Source organism: Paramacrobiotus metropolitanus, unplaced genomic scaffold (genome assembly GCF_019649055.1).
Source record: "Paramacrobiotus metropolitanus isolate TYO unplaced genomic scaffold, Prichtersi_v1.0 Parri_scaffold0000007, whole genome shotgun sequence".
Classification (NCBI taxonomy): domain Eukaryota; kingdom Metazoa; phylum Tardigrada; class Eutardigrada; order Parachela; family Macrobiotidae; genus Paramacrobiotus; species Paramacrobiotus metropolitanus.
In genome coordinates, this window is record NW_026570227.1 from 2,719,914 (window position 1) to 2,736,996 (window position 17,083).

The window sequence follows — 17,083 nt, forward strand, 5'->3', positions numbered from 1 at the left end:
CGCGCCGCGGCTTCTCACTCGGGGACAACGGTGCCGGGAAAGTATTTGGGGAAACCATGCGGACTATTGACAATACTAAACCGAAATCAGTCACCGAAATCAGTCAACGATGATCCCGTTCTGCTCTCAAAGCGGTTGGACGACTTGCGTATATTATTGTCACCGCACTCCTAATTTCACCAAAGATGACTTTATCTCGTTCTTTACACATAACTCATTACCCCTGCTCACTGAATTTAACCTAAACTCAGCCCACCCCTTCTCTGGAAAACGTAAAGCTATCTGCTGATCTCGGGAGCAAGGGTGACAAAAACTGCCCAAACATCATTAACAGCGTTAAAGAATTTCCTGAAGACTACAAGATCAAGGTTCTATTTGTCTGTATCAACACGGATAGAGAGAAAAAAAATTACAAAATTTCTTGACCTCTAGGAAGAAGATTCTCCCACCGTCCGCATTTTCTTGAACGATCAGTTAGCCTTTAGATTGAATCCTTCGTCTACCGATTTATAAGCTTATAACCGGCCTATAGCTCCGGCGTTTAAGCCGGATGTTGAAGGATTTAATTATTTTGGAGACGTTATTAAATATATTCCTTGGAAGACTATTTGGCTACCATCCTATCTTCTCTCCGTTATCCATCCCCCCAAGCAACCCAAGTATTGAAAGCGGAAGAAAAAATTCCACAAAGACACCGCCTGATGGAAATTGTGTTTGGAACCGTCGTTGTCGTTGTCATGGTCATCTTTATTATCGGCACCGGTAAGTGGTAAGGATAGTGTATGGTAAAAGATTCTCGTGCTGCTAATGTGAAGATGTGTTTGTACGGAATGTTGTACCTGGCAGCTGGCCTAGTCTATGACGTACGCATTTTAGCCTGGCAGACCGAACAACAACAGTGCAACTGCGTGTATAAAGTGCAGCTCCTGAGCTGCTAATAAAAGTACAACTACGTATTAGCGCTCAGTAAATCCGTGACAGTAAGGCACATTTCCCGTATTAGGTATTAAGTAATAGAAAATTATTTCAACTTTTTCGAACACCCTTCTTGTATGGCCTTTCTTCGTGTATGAGCTATGGCGTATGGGCAAACTATGGGTGGCAACCGTGCATTAACTATGGGATGTATTTACTGAAACAAGAAACATAAAACGTGACGACGCCTAACGCTGTTCTACTTCTAACTCAATCCACGGTTCTGTTTGTTGGAATTGATTTTTTAAAGGGAGCGACTAGTACCAACTAAAACCAATACTTGTACCGAGCAGCTGTTGCTGCGCCTAATACTGTTACTTACTTTATGGAAATATGAATGGTTAAATAAGACTCTGTAGTCTACCGGAAGAGCTGAATTATACTGTACCCAGGTATCGCCAGCATCCTCTGCAAAAATTTCACTTAAAACGCTTATCACCACGAGTGATTTTGGGCCTTTACGTTAGTCCAGAACTAACAGTAACAGTCACAAGAACGTACAAATGCAGGAAACGTTTTCTTTCCAAACAACCGGAAACCGGTTGTCATCACGCATCGAGTCCACATATTGCCAGCGGATATTCAGTGAATACGAGTCGAGCACGTATTCTGCATTTCTGCTCACAAGATATTTTTTAAGTTAATCGATTTCTAAAGAGCATAACTGCTATAATTGCTGCTGGTGCGTGACGCGTATAAAATTGAGTGATGTACAGCTCTATGCCTGCTATCACTATGTCTGCTTTCGCTGTTGGTTTTTTTATGTTATCGGAATTCTTGGTTTTCACGTTACCATCTACAACAAACCTGCCGACGAGTAAGTTAGTTACAATATAACCAAAAGCCTTGGTATGTTTTCAAGACATGATACGCCTGGTTGAACAGATTGGCGAGAATTCATCGATCCCGATATCCTGGCCAAAGGCAGCGACGCTAGTCTTTACGACAGTGACCTACTGGAAGGCGACATCACCGGACTCGAGGCTCTGGAGGTATTACGGAACCACCTAAAAATAACCATTTCGACAGTGTTATAATATGTATAACGATTTAAACCCCTCTCATTTGTTGCCTTATCATAACGCTTCTTATTTCTGATTGCAGTTGTCACATGGATCGGCTAATGCGATCGACAAGGCTGACTCGTTTTGGCCAAACAACACCATCCCGTACAAATGGCCCGCGCTCAAGCTCTGACTCTGACTCTGACTCTGACCACTCAAACTCTGACTCTGACCACTCAAACTCTGACCACTCTGACTCTGACCACTCTGACTCTGACCACTCTGACTCTGACTCTGACCACTCAAAGTCTGACTCTGACCACACAAACTCTGACTCTGACCATAGAAACTCTGACCACTAAGTCACCACTTGGACTTACTCTGAATTGTTCCTGCTTTGCCCAAAAACTCGTGTCTTCGACTATGGTTGGTCTGGGACTTTAATTGTAGCTTCTGAAAATCTTGACTCGCGTTTTGAAAGTTGTGTCACAGTGTACCGTGGAATCAACCGCTGATGGACTTACGGACCCAGCTTCACAATAGTAAGCGCATTCAAACATCCTTTACGAGTGGCTCTGTTTCTTAAAGAGGCCAAATCGTTTAACTTTGGGCTCCGACTCTGCGCTACCATGAAATGAAGGCTCTATAATTTTCTCCTTTTTAACGTAGCACCCTTTAACTTAAAAGTACCAAAAGTTGTACTTTTCGGTATAGGGTATAGGAATCGCTAGTGCAAACTGAAGGGGTCCAGCATTTAATGTGCAGGTATTTTCAGCGGTTTCAGATTTTCTGTGCTTCTGTAAAGAGGGATGCGTAAATACAAATCCAATCTATTTTATCATTAACCGATATTAAGAAAAAGATCAGTATTACGCGCGGCCTGGAGATCTCACTTATCAAATACTTTAAAAATTGTGATACCACAATTAGATCCGCCGTGGTCCAGAACTGAGTCACATGGCTTGTTTTTGAATACGTTCAATCAGAATCGTGCCGGCAGGATGCCGCACACGATCCAACCCAGTTTCAAGGTGGCCTTGAAACCTAGAAAATTTTGCCTGGATACAATGCGCAACATAAATTATCAAATACGCAAATTAAACGGGAATAAATTGTACATATTTCCATACAACACCAACCACAAAATTAAGTAATCACAAGTTTACCTATCGATTTTCGTTGTCAACACATTTTTAATATAATTATAATGGTATGTCTTAACTGTACGAGTCGGGCTGTTCGGTTCTGGCAGGATCACTCTTCTAAACAACTGCTAAAAGGAAAGAGCCGCATTTTTTATTTTAGGGAGAGTGAGTTACCGAGCTACCACTACTGTCTAGTGAGCAAAAACCTTGACTGAGTGAGTGAGCTACCGAGCTACCACTGCTGCCCAGTGCAGTGACCGAGCTACCACCCCTCAGTACTCAAAACGCTACGTGAATGTCTAACTGAGCTATTCCTTGTTTCGGGCCGCGGACTACAAGAAGCGCGGAGGCAAAACCTCTGCTGTTTCTTGCAGATAAATATGATTGGCTAGTGAGACTTAAAGGGAGAACGCTTTTTAACTTACAGAGCCGTTCGTAAAGGATATTTGAGAATCATTAATAATGTATAATTCACCGACTGGACTATACCGTTCGTAGGGTCTAAAGGTCCAGCAAAGGCAGCCAATACTGATTCTGCGTAAAACTAGTCGCTGCCAAACCCTGTTGGCGAACACTGATGCCACTACGTAGCGTTAGCCGTTATAAAACTCTTTTGTGACTACAGCGCACCCCCTAATTTGGCTAATGGTACGTACTACAACTGAACCATTTGACTCTCTTTGAGCCAACAGTACCCATGACTAATGCGACTATAAATTACTGTAATTAGCTGACTATTACGTACTACGGCCGTGGCCGCCATGCGTACGCACTACAGTGCAGTTAAGAAATTTAGTTAGATTAAATTATAAAATCTTAATTAATGAATTATACCCGATACGGGCACAACATGGAAGAACAGCTCAATCTTCGATGGCACCCTCTGGAAGAGGGGCATGTTGTCGAATTTGCTGAGCATTTGGAAGAAAATTAGCTGCAAGCAGAATTAGCTGCTGGTCTGTCGTGGTAGTGCGCGAACACTCGGAACACACGCCAATAACACTATCGAAAGCTTTTTTGTCCATAAAAAGCCGACATTGGGAATACCGCACTTAACTGCACCGCGCTTTTCAGAAACTGCAAAGTTCTAATAAAATAACTGCCATACACAAATTTTGCTGTGAGAAAGTTCAAACCGCGACGTGTGACCTTTACGAGGAATCCGTCTACACGAGCCGTAGTTCTTGTAGAGAATTACACGAGCCGGTAACAATTAAGTTATCACCCGAGAAAAAAGAAAGTATCTCATCCAGACTGCCTTTTGAACAACTCAATAATCAATAGCATCATTTTCTGGTTTTTTGTGAAAAAATGAATAAGGCATCGGTTCATACTGTACTAATATTTCTGCCATAATTGTAACCGAATTACTGTTGCTGTTTGTGGAATGTCAGACACTGTACTAATATTCTACTGTACTAATATTCTTGATATTATTTATTTTAGATTCTCGCTTTTATTTATTTTACGCATATACTGTACTAATATTCTCGCTAATACTTAATTTAAATATTTATGTAGTATCTTTAGCATACAGTATTATCGTGTGCTGGACGGGAAGCCAGTTGATTACCTATACTTGTAGTACACTAGCCAACTGTAGAATAAATGAAATAAACGTTAATGAATCAAACGTCATTCCATTAGCGATCAAATGTCATTTGCCCAGCCAAAGCCAGATTGGTAACTAACTAACGTAAAGCATTATAATGCCAAAGGAATAAAAAATGTGCTACTACAGACTTCAGTTATTTAGGCTTATGTGGTTAAAAATGAAGGTAGCTTACCTTTCGTATGTGATTTATTTATGCAAACGCCAGAGTCCACTAACGGGAAAACCGTAGAGTACATTGCTCCACGGGGAAAACCCGCAAGATAAAAAAAACGACTACAACAACATAAATTCACGAAGATAAAAATACTAAATAAATGGGCAATCCAGATAGAAAAAAACATTTTCCAACACAAACGCTAGGTTGGTTTCAAATACGAGTGCTTGTTCGGAAATCAGAATCTACAATTCGACACCAACTTAGACGCAAGTACGAAATGGCACGGTGGAGGGAATGCTTTCCATGAAATTTAGAAGCAATTTTTTCTGCTGTTCCGTTAACGCAATTTCTCTTCTCACTCCCTCTCCGAATCTCTGGCTTTCTAAACTGATGTCTGGATGCCGACGTCGTACACATCCAATATTCAGATGATAAGCACAGTCTCGCGGTGGCATAACAGCGGTTTTTCCTTTGTCGTAATTTGGCTCGGTCCTCACAAGTATCAAATCCAGATCCGGCGTTTGCTGTGAAAACGGTGTGCGGCAGCCACAGCAGTGATAACTTGTGTACGATCGCAAACCTCCGCCACCTTTCAAACTGCAGACCTTGAAAGGACCGACATTTAATTCCCACGGGAATTTGTTTCCTACATAACAGCAGACTTGGTTACATAAGTACCGAAAGCTGGACTAGGACTGCGAAAGGTTAAGCAAACTTATAGGAGCAAAACTTATAGGAGCCCATAATAAATACGAAAAACTGAAACATCTTTTTTCAAGAAAGATCTTTTCTTTTGAACACTCGAAAGTTACCGTACAGTGACTACTAACTTGAATACCATCTATCCGCTTTCATGTGATCGAAATTTACCGGGTTTTCTAACACGTTCGGCTACTTTAAGCGCTACTTAATTTTCGCTGGCAGATATAAGTTCCGTTATCAAGATCTCGCAGTTCCCGAAGTGGCAACAAAATAAGACGCTTACGTCCTTGCCACGAGAAGGGAAAGCGTTTACCCACCATCAGTAAGCGCGTACAATTTCCTGGTTGGTATCACCTGGCCATTAACCTGGTGGCGAACTCCCTTCGCTTTGTTTACCAGATTTTAGCAAGGTGGTTTACACCCACTGTGACCCACATAAGCGAGAAGCTCTCATACACTTACTCACACGCTTCTGCCCCATGGCCGTGCATGCTTTAATGTTACTGGGGACACGAGGCGCTACCAGCGAGCTGAACATGGCACCAACGCTAAGAATGGGCTTGCAATATTTCTGGAAAACGAAGCTTATATTCACATTTTTGGTAATATGATGCATAAGCTGGGAAAAATATTGAACAGGTGAGAAAAGGTGGCAGTGGCAACTGCAACTGGCTACTGCCAATGGCAGTAGCATCTGCCATTACAGGTCTGGCAAGCGGTAAACATGGCCGCAAAACCGTAAAGCTTTCCAATCGTTTCGAAAACTACAAATTCAGTTGCCGCTACATGTACTTATATTTGTGTTGTTGATGTATCAGAAATCACCTCCGATGTATTTTGAACTTCTGTATATTACCGGCACCGAGGCATGCCAGTTATCGTGAGCGTTACTGGCAGTGGTAACGGTAGCGGCACTTAATTTCAAGTTTTCATATTCAATTTTGAGGTTGCTACCAATACGGAATGTTGTATACATGGTATTGTAAGGTATACATTGTATGTATACTGCATGCCCCTGTAATTTACAGGCGTGCGTCATTGCTGCAAAAACTGAAATAATATGCTAGAATGAAATTTAGCGGAAACTTTCTCTCATACATGGCAAAATATCAAATATTCAACCTAGATAGGCGTGGAACCCGAATAATTAAAGTTTCTTTGTACTTTTGCGCATCGGAACATTGAAAAAATCAAGCACTGGCGCACCAGCTTACGCATTATCGATATAAATGCGTACCGTTACGCAGGGCCGTGACAAGGTTTGAGCAATGGGGTATACTGTACGCAACGGCCAAAAAATGGCTCCTAATCCCCCAAGGACAACGTAAACTCGTCATGGTCAATAATATGGCAAAAAACACGACCTTAGAGTGGGTGCGCACCCCCTCGCTAACGCCTTGCGGTTGCGTGCGGTTGGTAAGTATATGTCGCCAAATTCGAGCACATGCATGAAAACTTTAACTTTCGCGCGCTTCCAAGCACTTTTTACTTTTTTTTCGCGATTTCGAGTAAACGAAATTGCAGGAAAATGATGACGAAAAAATTTAGACCACGCCACGCGAGCCACCGCACACTAACCAACATTACCATAGTCACCGCCAACACGTGCGGCTGCAGCAATTAGTATCACAGCGTAGCTGTACTACGGTATGGCGGGCAATGCAGCAATTTGGTTCACGGGACTTGCGCAAAACCTGCTTACGATAAAAAAGTACTGTCGCTGCACATATGTGGCGGTGATTGGAATTATTTTCGGGTAGTGCGGTGGCTCCGTGCACAGAGCGCTTTCGTCATTGCTTTGTTATACATGTACGTGCTACCATGTACCGGGTCACTTTCCTCAGGCGTATGTCGCCCTGTCACCTTTTACAGCAGCCCGCGCAAACGTGATTACTAGTACTGTATATATCTACAACTTATAGATAAATATGCGTATTTACCTTTCTGTTGGGGCGTGGTTTGCTGTTCCTCGCTCGATGCATGCGCTAAGCCGCTTAAACCAGCAACCGCTGATGGGACTTCTTCTCGTCCTTTGCGGATTGTTGCACCTTCAGCGGCTTTTCGGTCGCTTACTTTACGCCTTGCTCCTTTTGGTTTGCGTCCGCTTTCTTTTGAAGTGGGGCGAACTATTTTCCGATATAGCTTCCTTCTGCTGTGGAATTTCTCCAAATAATTCGGCAGACTATCCGCAAAAGCGGCAACCGCAATCGAATGACAGCAAATGCCTTTCGTCATAAATCGATCACATCGGCAATCCACTTCACATGTTCCCGTCTTCCAGGTCACAATCCTTTCTACGCGATCTTTTGGCTCATCGATAGCGTAGTCAACACAACTGTTTCTCTGAACTTTCATCTTTGCCTTTTCTCGGATACGTTGCTGCTGGAGGATGGTTCGCGCAGCGTTCCAGTCCGAACGATATTCGTCTGCCAAGTTTGCTTCGACGAAACCAATAGGAAGTTCAATCCCACGATTCGTTGCTGCATAAGCATTCGAAGCTTCAGGTTTCAGATGCTGCAGCAAATCATTATCAGGAGCTCTTCCAAAAATGTCGATGTACGCTTTCTTTAAAGGGTCAGGTTGGAATAACACTGCTGTCGTGCACGCTGTTGCATGAACGTTCTTGCGACGGAATTCACCACGCCCGACAATGCTTTCCGCCATTTGCCGTTCTTGATGGAAAAATAGTTGTTTCAGTTCACGCACAGTTTCCAGATCAGTCAGCGTTCGCTTTGGCTTTAATTCCAGCTTTTTTCGCACCATTGAATTGGCTGTTTCGGTTGCGTTAATTTGACACAGCCTATCAATCCAGCTGGCTCGCGTGCTTCCAGAATGAGTTTATGGATGTACTTGCTCTGGACATCTGGGTCAAAGTATCGGTCGGTAAATCCTGGGTGCCGCGCTTCCCAGATTTCCTTCAGAGCGGCAAGTTGTTCGTTAAATTCACGGGTGGACGAAGCATCGATGAGACCTTTAATAAACGTATTCTGGCTTGGCCGCACAACACCGAAGATATCATTAACGGTCTGTTGCAGATCGTCTTCTGCACAGTAAGAAAATTCGTTCGCGAGAAGCCGCTTCAAGTTTTCCTTAACATGCAGCACGCACAGCAGGTGCTTTGCTTGGGGTATGATGTCCCTAAAGCGAAATCATGAATTATTGTTCAGCAATTCGTTATTGTTCAGTAATCGGTGTACACTGTTCTTTTAGTTTAAGCATTCACACCGCACACACCCTTCTACACCACTTTTGCTCTGTGCTGACCCTGCTCAACCTTTGCTCACTTATTTTACTTCTGTTAATTGTGTTTAGTGGCATGGGGTATGGATATGATAACGAGAACCGAAATAAGCACGATGAACACCAACGCTATGCGCAAAGTGCGCTTTTGTTTTTGCATGTGCACCATGATGACAGAATCGTTGTGAAATATGATTACAATCAGTTCAGTTGTCAATCGCATTCAAATCATGCATGGTATATTCACGGCACCCATGGGTGTTCGTGCACAAGGTAATCCGCGCAAAAAGCGACGCACAGAGTGAAACGGTGTAATAACCATGTAAAAAGGTTGTGAACACCTCTAACTGAATATTGCATCTTTCACCAAACCGCGTCCATGAAAGTGTGAGAAGTACCAGTACGTACGAATCTCTTTGTTAACAAGTAAGCATTTCGCCTATAAAGCAACACGCTGGTATCAAAGTGCCAGTATGGCGTCGAATTTTTTTCCCATATTTCTCCGGTCAAGCTGTTGCGATGGCGGCGGACAAATGCTGACCATACGTTGCTGGTGCAAAGCATCGCCTGGGGCTGCTATTACTCCCAGAACGCAGCAGTGACTAGCTTTTTGTTTCCCAGCCACCTACCAAAGTACCGGGTCACCGGCGAATACTAAGATCTAAGGCGATGTCTTGATTCAGTCACGAACTGCAACTGAAAGCCGCTTCAGCGGTCATAGTCGTAGAAACAGAGCAAATTTTTACAAGGCCACGCACTGTTAAGAACCGGTGACAGATCAACTTTTGCGGACATCATAATCTTAACTACTTGCGTCCGCCGCAATGTGCGTTATAGGTTTGCATAACGCATAATGCAACGTATTGCCGGAGTGCTGCAAGCTGGGTCGTGAATATGGCGGCTAGATTTCCGTCAACCCGTAATTTTTCAATTTTCCAAATCTAAACTAGCCTTGTTCGTGAAACTTTCCTGGCCATTCAATCTTAATTTGTCGTGGGCTCGATGCTAATCACTCTCAGCCTGAAACATTGACCAGAAACCGTGTGTTGAATAAAAGATTGGTTTTATAACTTTCGGAATTTTCACCACTGAGAGACGCCACCAAACCAGTAACTGTGTCCCGCTTTGTCTAGCTCTAGCTCGTAAGCTCAGCTTTAGCTACGATAAAATGCCGGCCTGAAATCTGGCTCAGGTTCAGGGCAATTGAGATCTTTGAAAGCTCAGGGAAGAGCGTAACTTGACGCTGCAGAAATCCTGGGTTCTTTAAAGAAAATTAGGTTCACGGTACCGGAATTCCACACAGCTGCGAAAAAAACTTTAGCACTCATACGTTAACAATGCTTCCAAGAAGTGCCACGAAACCAAAGAACAACACGCCCTTGTGCAAAGGGATAAATACAATGCACCTGTTAGTGCGTTACTTTACAATAAGGGTGGCTCTCCAAGTCGAAGTGAATCTGGTTACGATACAGCAACTACACCTCTCGAGGTGGCTTCTGTAGGCGCGGGCATTATGTACAGCCACCTGTTGAGCAATCGCACCATAGCGAAATTCGCTTCATGTATGAGGTCCACTCTAAGAAATGTGTGCGTGCTGAAATTTTCAGACAAAGTAGAACGCGTGCCGTTGGTGACTGAAGCCGAACCCGGTGTCAAGTACAAGCCTTCCAATAACATCAGTCAGCACACTTCAGTATAATTATCACATGACAGACTTTAACGGTTTTTCATTAAGTAAAGGTATGGAAGAGGCAGCCGCCGTTCGGCGTTAAAAGATCAATACGCGATATTTTTGGCAGGCAACTTCGTCCGATGGCGTATTGTCTTTACCCTCATGACTAGCGGAGTTAATGCTTCGCTGCCCACAAAGCAAGCTTGTGTCATGTTAGCGCCAGCGCTGCTACCACGTAACCAGCTTGATTTTGAATGACAGGTGTGCATATGAAGACAGTCTCTCTTTTATTGGCAAAACTGCCGCTGCCATTCTGGTAATAAAAAGTCATCCGGTGTCCAGGCTACCACTAACTGGTTGCAGTGTTCCCGGCAATTAAGTTGCTTGCCTTGCACATACGGTAGTAGTTGCGGGACAGCAGCGCTGGCGGTAAAATAACACTTGCTTTGTGGGCAGCGAAACATTAACTCCTCTACTCATGATGGTAAAACCAATACACAATCGGACGGCGATATTCGCCATCATTACCGCGTGCTGCTCTTATAACGCCGAACGGCAGCCCTTTCCACACCGTTATTTAATGAAAAACCGCTAAATGCAACTGGAAAACGTCACCACCGATTTTATCGCATCTACGTGTACTATTCAAGTCCGTGGTTTTAGTGTGTGTACATTTGGGTTTAAGAGGTAGAACAAACTTCGAACTGAATGCTAAATCCGAACTATACGTGAATAAGCGTACAGGTTGATGCAAACCGACGGGATAGCTTAATGCAACATACAGACTTCTTTTAGGATTTTCGGAAAGCTTTTACTTACAGTGCCGCCTCGTACAAGGCTGGTTGTTCATCGGAAACAAAGACAGGAGCCCAGACAGCGGGTGACTTCCATGAACTTTTGCAGCTACCTTGAAGGTTGTCAAAAATCAGCATCCAGGCCTTCGCAAACTCCTGTTTTGATTGACCGGTCATCAAAACGCAAGGTCCTATCATTACTGCTCTGTCGCTGACTCCCAAAGACGCATCATCAATCAAATTGTCACTTCTGCTTGCGTAATTGGTACGCGTTAAACCAGGATGCCGCAGACAGGTAACCAGCAGATACTTCCTTGCCACCGTGTAAAGCACGTCGAAAAACAAGGCGGATTCTGGTAAACCGGAAGCTGTTGGTTCAAAACAAAATTTTGCAAACATGGCAGACTGAGTTGGGATTGCCACAAGAACCAAAGCATTCTTTTCGTCCTTTTCCTTTATGTCCGCATGCAAAATAGTTACGTGCTGCTCCAATAACAAGTCCATCAAAGTTGTTTCAGCAGCTAATTTCCTCTCTCTTGCCTTCACATTCGCAATCTGTCTTCTGTTATGCGGCACAGTAAAAACATTGCAAGTCTTCTCCGCGGATTGTTCTTGAATCGTCGCCAACATTTCAATGTCATTCTGATTCGGATTTTCTTCAAAGTGCTCTTTGACGAGTGGCTTTGCTAAAACAGCGTATGGCTGAAAGGCTATCTCTTTTTCTCCTCGCTTGCTCGGTTTGACAATGAATTCGTACGGCTTAACCGACCTTTGTCCACGTGCCCAACGGTATTCTATTGCCGCGACTCCAAAGTTTGGCCCGTCTTTTGGAATATATATTCGTTTCTTGAAAACAGGACAGTCTTCGTTCTTGTATGACCAAACTTCGGTGGAACGGGGCGTGATTTTGTGACCGTATTGCAACCACCGGCACCCAGTTTCCAAACGAAGTGTTGTGTGCGAATCTAATGGTTTCATTGCGACCAGAAACACACCAATGCTCCGAAAGCCAAACGGTGCGCTACGGTTGATGAATGGCGTGGATTCAGCAAAATTTTCATGCAGCAAGCCGTCACAAAAATCCCAACGATCGTCGATGCGCGCGGGAACTTCATAGTACTTCCACTCTCGAAATCTAACAGCACGTAAAATACATTAGAAACTGACAATTAACTACCATCATACAGGGAAACCCAGCCATTGACAGCAATTCTGTATGACCTAAGAGGGGAGATACTACAGTAAACACGTATTGGGAAATGCTACTCGCTCCAAGTCCACTGCACTGCGATTTATATTAGTCATATGTGCTGCCTGCCTAGTCATAGGAATCAGGTAAATTGTGAATTTGCTCGTACATCGTGCAAGTGTTTCAGCTGCAAAATAAGTTTCCAAGTCCAAAAAGGGTTGCTGCAGTGTAATTTCCAGTTCACATAAACACGTCAAGACCGAGGCAGCGGGAGCAGTGTTACCCATTTCTAACAAGGTATCGCTTCACGATAATTCATTATAAGTTCTCTGTTAAATCGGTAATCTGGTATTTGCTCTCGCATTCGTCCATGAGCCGGTCGCTGATTTGTTAGTCAACAAAACGTTGGTGACTATGTTTATCAGTGGCGTATGCTACTAACGTGTAAGCCATAGGAAAAGCTAATCCCATAGAGTAGCAGTTAACAACCTCCACATCACAAACACCTAAAGCAAACTGCGAATGGAGCTGTGTGCTTTAAGTTTATTACCAGTCTCTCTGAGCTTGTTTTATTCGACCGGAACGAGGCGAAGTTCCTCTGCATTCAGGACAAATGCGAAATTGTATCTGGGTCCGTTACGTAGTTCGTTATCGAAGTAGCATGTAAGACGTCACCGATTACGAGGGCAACAGCAATGTCTCACTCATCACCATTGCCGACAAGCATAATGTCAGCCATCGATGCTATGACGTCCCGGGACTATACAGGCACACTACAGAAACTGATCTTTGCGCGTACGGAAAATTGTTACGGAAGAGGGCAAAGTTTTAAAAGATCAAGTAATAACTAAACTTCTGGTACACAGCAATGCATTTAAGCTTTTCGCCCATTTTAATTCGCCATATTTCGGCAACCGAATGCTGCGCGCGCCAACAGCTTTCAGCTCAATTTGAAATGTGTATATTCTGTTTACCTAAGACCCATAACGAAACAGTTTCCTTGCCCAGCTGCGGTTTTCTTGCCCAATGACTACATGCAAGCTGTACACACCCAGATATTATTATTGTCTGGCTGTGTTGTTCCGGGTTGCACGTATGTTGGCAGACAAGTGAGACAACGTACAGTGTTCCGTCCGTGTTACGTATTGGCCGTATTGGTCTCCTTATTGGCCGGCTATCTGCAACTACCTGCGCTTCCGCTTTACTGCAGATAAACTCGTTGCATCGATCTGGTCGTGATATACAGACACAAGGACGACACATAAAATCTCAAGCTGCTTTTTAAAAATTATATTAATGGCATTTGTTCTAACGCTAAACGGACGCTTATGATTCATCTAAAAAATTTATTGTCATAACTAAATACGTTATAGTGCTACTACTTCCGTATACCATCTAATGCTTCATTAGACGTACATTTTCATCGTCAGCGGATAGACAAAACTGCAAGTTGGTAGTGCAGATTTGGCTTTACTGCAAGCTGATTACAAGTATAACAGCAGAAAGGCTCTTCCCTTTTTGACCGGAGAATTGATGTTATCACATGCAAAACGATTTAACGTCAATGGGAAGCGGCTATTCCACGCCGACTCTTTCATTATCACCGGGGCTTATATCACGGGGTTCATTAGCGGCGACAATAGGAAACCGTTCGGTCTACTGCTTTCAGGCAGACGCTGATTCTGGTCCCTGTACTGGCTGTACACATATTGTAAACACATACGTAGTTTTCTAAAGAGTTAAGACGCAGAAAATACTGGTGTCCGGTACGCGAATCACTATTGTAATAACCGGAATGCACACACGTTGAAATATTGTACTGTTTGTTTTACACAACCCACAGCAAACATTCAAAACTTTATTATCACCATTGCTTAGTACTACAAGTATCTGCATTGAGTTTGCTTTTTATTGTGCTAAATTATTTGCTTTCAATACAGCGTAGCAATTTCCACTTTTGTAGACTGTTTTATGCAACCTTAAAAGGTGCATAAAACAGTCACCCTTCGCCTCTTTATACACCCCTATTGCACCCTGTTTTCGGCTGATGGTTTCGTTTGAGGAGACTGCACCCGCTGCATGAACCAAGCAATCGGCCGATTGGATTAAGTTTTGCTGGTTTTGATTTTGCTACAGACAAGCTTTGAACAGAGAAAACTTGGAAGAAAAAATTATTTTTTGGGAAGTTAAGGGATTAGCTGCCCGAACTAACGCCGGTCAAACAACTTTTTTTTGAATAGTTTTTCTTTTCGACGATTGAAATCTGTTTCTTTGGATTGCTTGTAGCACAAGGTCCGAAACAAGAAATCCCTTTTAGCGTTTGCATAACACTAAAAATGGCACGCAGACAAAATAGGGAAAGAAACTTTTGGCACGCCCATTGTATTTCATTTATTCACTACAGTTTTAGCCAAAACAACAAAGGTCTGCCTTACTTCCGTAATTTCGGTTGATCGTTGTCATCAATTAGCTCGTCATTGTTGTCCGCTTCGACACCCGGTTCACTTTCTTCAAGAACGCTTGGACATCTGTAAGAGAACACATTTCTTGCAAAGTTATCTAAAGTCGAAAATGAATCCATCAGACACAATAAAGGCACATGGTGTACAGTGCTGGGAAATAAAATAAACTTTGAGTTCTTACATACTTTAATGGCCTATTCTGAAAGATTTACATCAACAGCATTGCGTGCTCAAATTAGTACTCAAGATCATGAACCGTTGACAATGTGGGTATGCTTAGCCTCAAGTATCATTCTGCCGCCGCCGTATGATCGTGAAAATTTAATTTTTAGGCAACAACATTCAGGCTAGTTATGATTATCAGACAAATGGTACTTGCCCATTTATAGTTTCAAGGTTTATGATAGGAATTTTAAGAGAGCGCTAAAGGTAGGTGCCAGAAATTTATAAAACTAATTCCTTTTAATGTCGACATCTCCATCTGCTTCAGTTTTGTGAAATGTTTTATTTCATTGCAGAAACCAAATTTTCACTTACAAATGCAGTCTAAACATAGTTTTATAAATCAAGACCCTTTAGGCTTTTCAGCTGCTGTGTAAGTCACAAAGTGGACGTCATGCACATTCTAAAATTATGCAAAATGCGCAGCTGCTTTCGTTGATAGGTATTTTCCTTTGCATGTGGCACAACTGACACTTGCTGTAGGTACTACTATCTTTGCATGAACGTACTATGGAATGAGCATATAATATCTGCTGGAAGTCATGTCGCTTACATGTTAAGGGAAGTGCATGGTCCAGTACATGGTACAAAATTCGTGTACATGCACGAAAACTTTCGCTTTCGCGTACAACCAAATATATTTTTGCTTCGGTGCATGACATTCTATAGCCAGAAGATTTGCATACACTGGCGTGAAAACCGTTTGTGCGCGCAACATACGCTTCGGGAGTAATGGCTGTTATGACTGTTCATGCATTCAGGTGTACCGAAAGTCTCATTATGAAGCGATTTTAACTCGAATTTTGCACGTAAATGCACACGGATACGAACACCGATCCAGACTTCCTTGATTTTTTTTTTCAAATTTTAAAATAACTTTTAAAGTTTTTGAAATTCATTACAAAATTGGAAAAACATGCAAGAACAGTGGATTGGTATAAAGCGTTATGTGCACTTTTGTACGTTATGTTCGTGGTCATTTGCATTTACGCGCAAAATTTTAGGAGATCGTCCATAATGAGACCTGTTGTACACCCGAATGCAATAAACTTTTTGGAATTTTTTTCCAGCCATAACTCCCGAACCGCAAACGATTTTCGCGCCAGCGTATTCAAGTATTTTGGCTGCAGAATGTCATTAACCGAAACAAAAATGTGTTTCAGATTGGGCGAAAGTGAAAGTTTTCGTGCATGTACAAGAATTTGGTGCCATGTACCGGGACATTTCCCTTAAATGGATGCGCTGCTTGTGAGCGATGTGCAGGTGATTGTAGCATTTGCTAGTGCGCTAATCGTAACGCCAATGCAGCATGAGCTACCAAACAGTAGCTGCGGTATTAAGCCTGAAGCAAAGCTGGATGTTGCCAGTTTTTGCTAACAAAAGGGTTAACTGGAAACCATGATTTTTACTTGAAGCGTGCGCGCGCTAGTACTCGACCATTGTAGTACAAGGTATGTAAGTCAACAAAAGATGTAAAAAATAGAGGAACAAACTTTTACCTTTCGCGCGATGACGTTAATTCGGTAATATCACTTTCTGAGATGGACATTGACCGCTGACGAACGCCGCTGTGGTTCCTGTAGAGTAGAGTCGCAATTTATTCGAAATTATTTTACGGACACTGCCGTTATGTCAATTATTTGCTAATGAGATTGTGCCACTAAGCAGCTGATTAACACAGAGATTGCATTACACAAAAAAAGCAGTTCAGTAGTGCTACGACCCCTGTTTACCCTTTCTGTGGCGAACTTAAAATCTCAATGTCGGTTTTCGGAGGTCCTAACAAGCGGCTACGAGCGCGATGACCAAACAAAGGACTTCTGCGGCTGTAAATGCACATGAAAAGGTCAGGGCTTTCTTGCCAGAGTACGTAAAAGCACAGTTTTAAATTTCCGAAACGTTACCT

The 17,083-nt window shown here is 42.9% G+C and overlaps 1 protein-coding gene across 1 annotated transcript in view; it reads left to right on the forward strand.

Moving 5' to 3' along the window:
- The window catches only part of LOC129582237 (zinc metalloproteinase nas-6-like), a 57,356-nt gene that overhangs the window by 8,837 nt on the left and 31,436 nt on the right, over positions 1 to 17,083 (forward strand). The window contains exon 2 of the mRNA XM_055473706.1: positions 1,861 to 1,967. Within this exon, the coding sequence (XP_055329681.1) occupies positions 1,861 to 1,967 (107 nt within the window). The remainder of the gene's footprint in view (positions 1 to 1,860; positions 1,968 to 17,083) is intronic.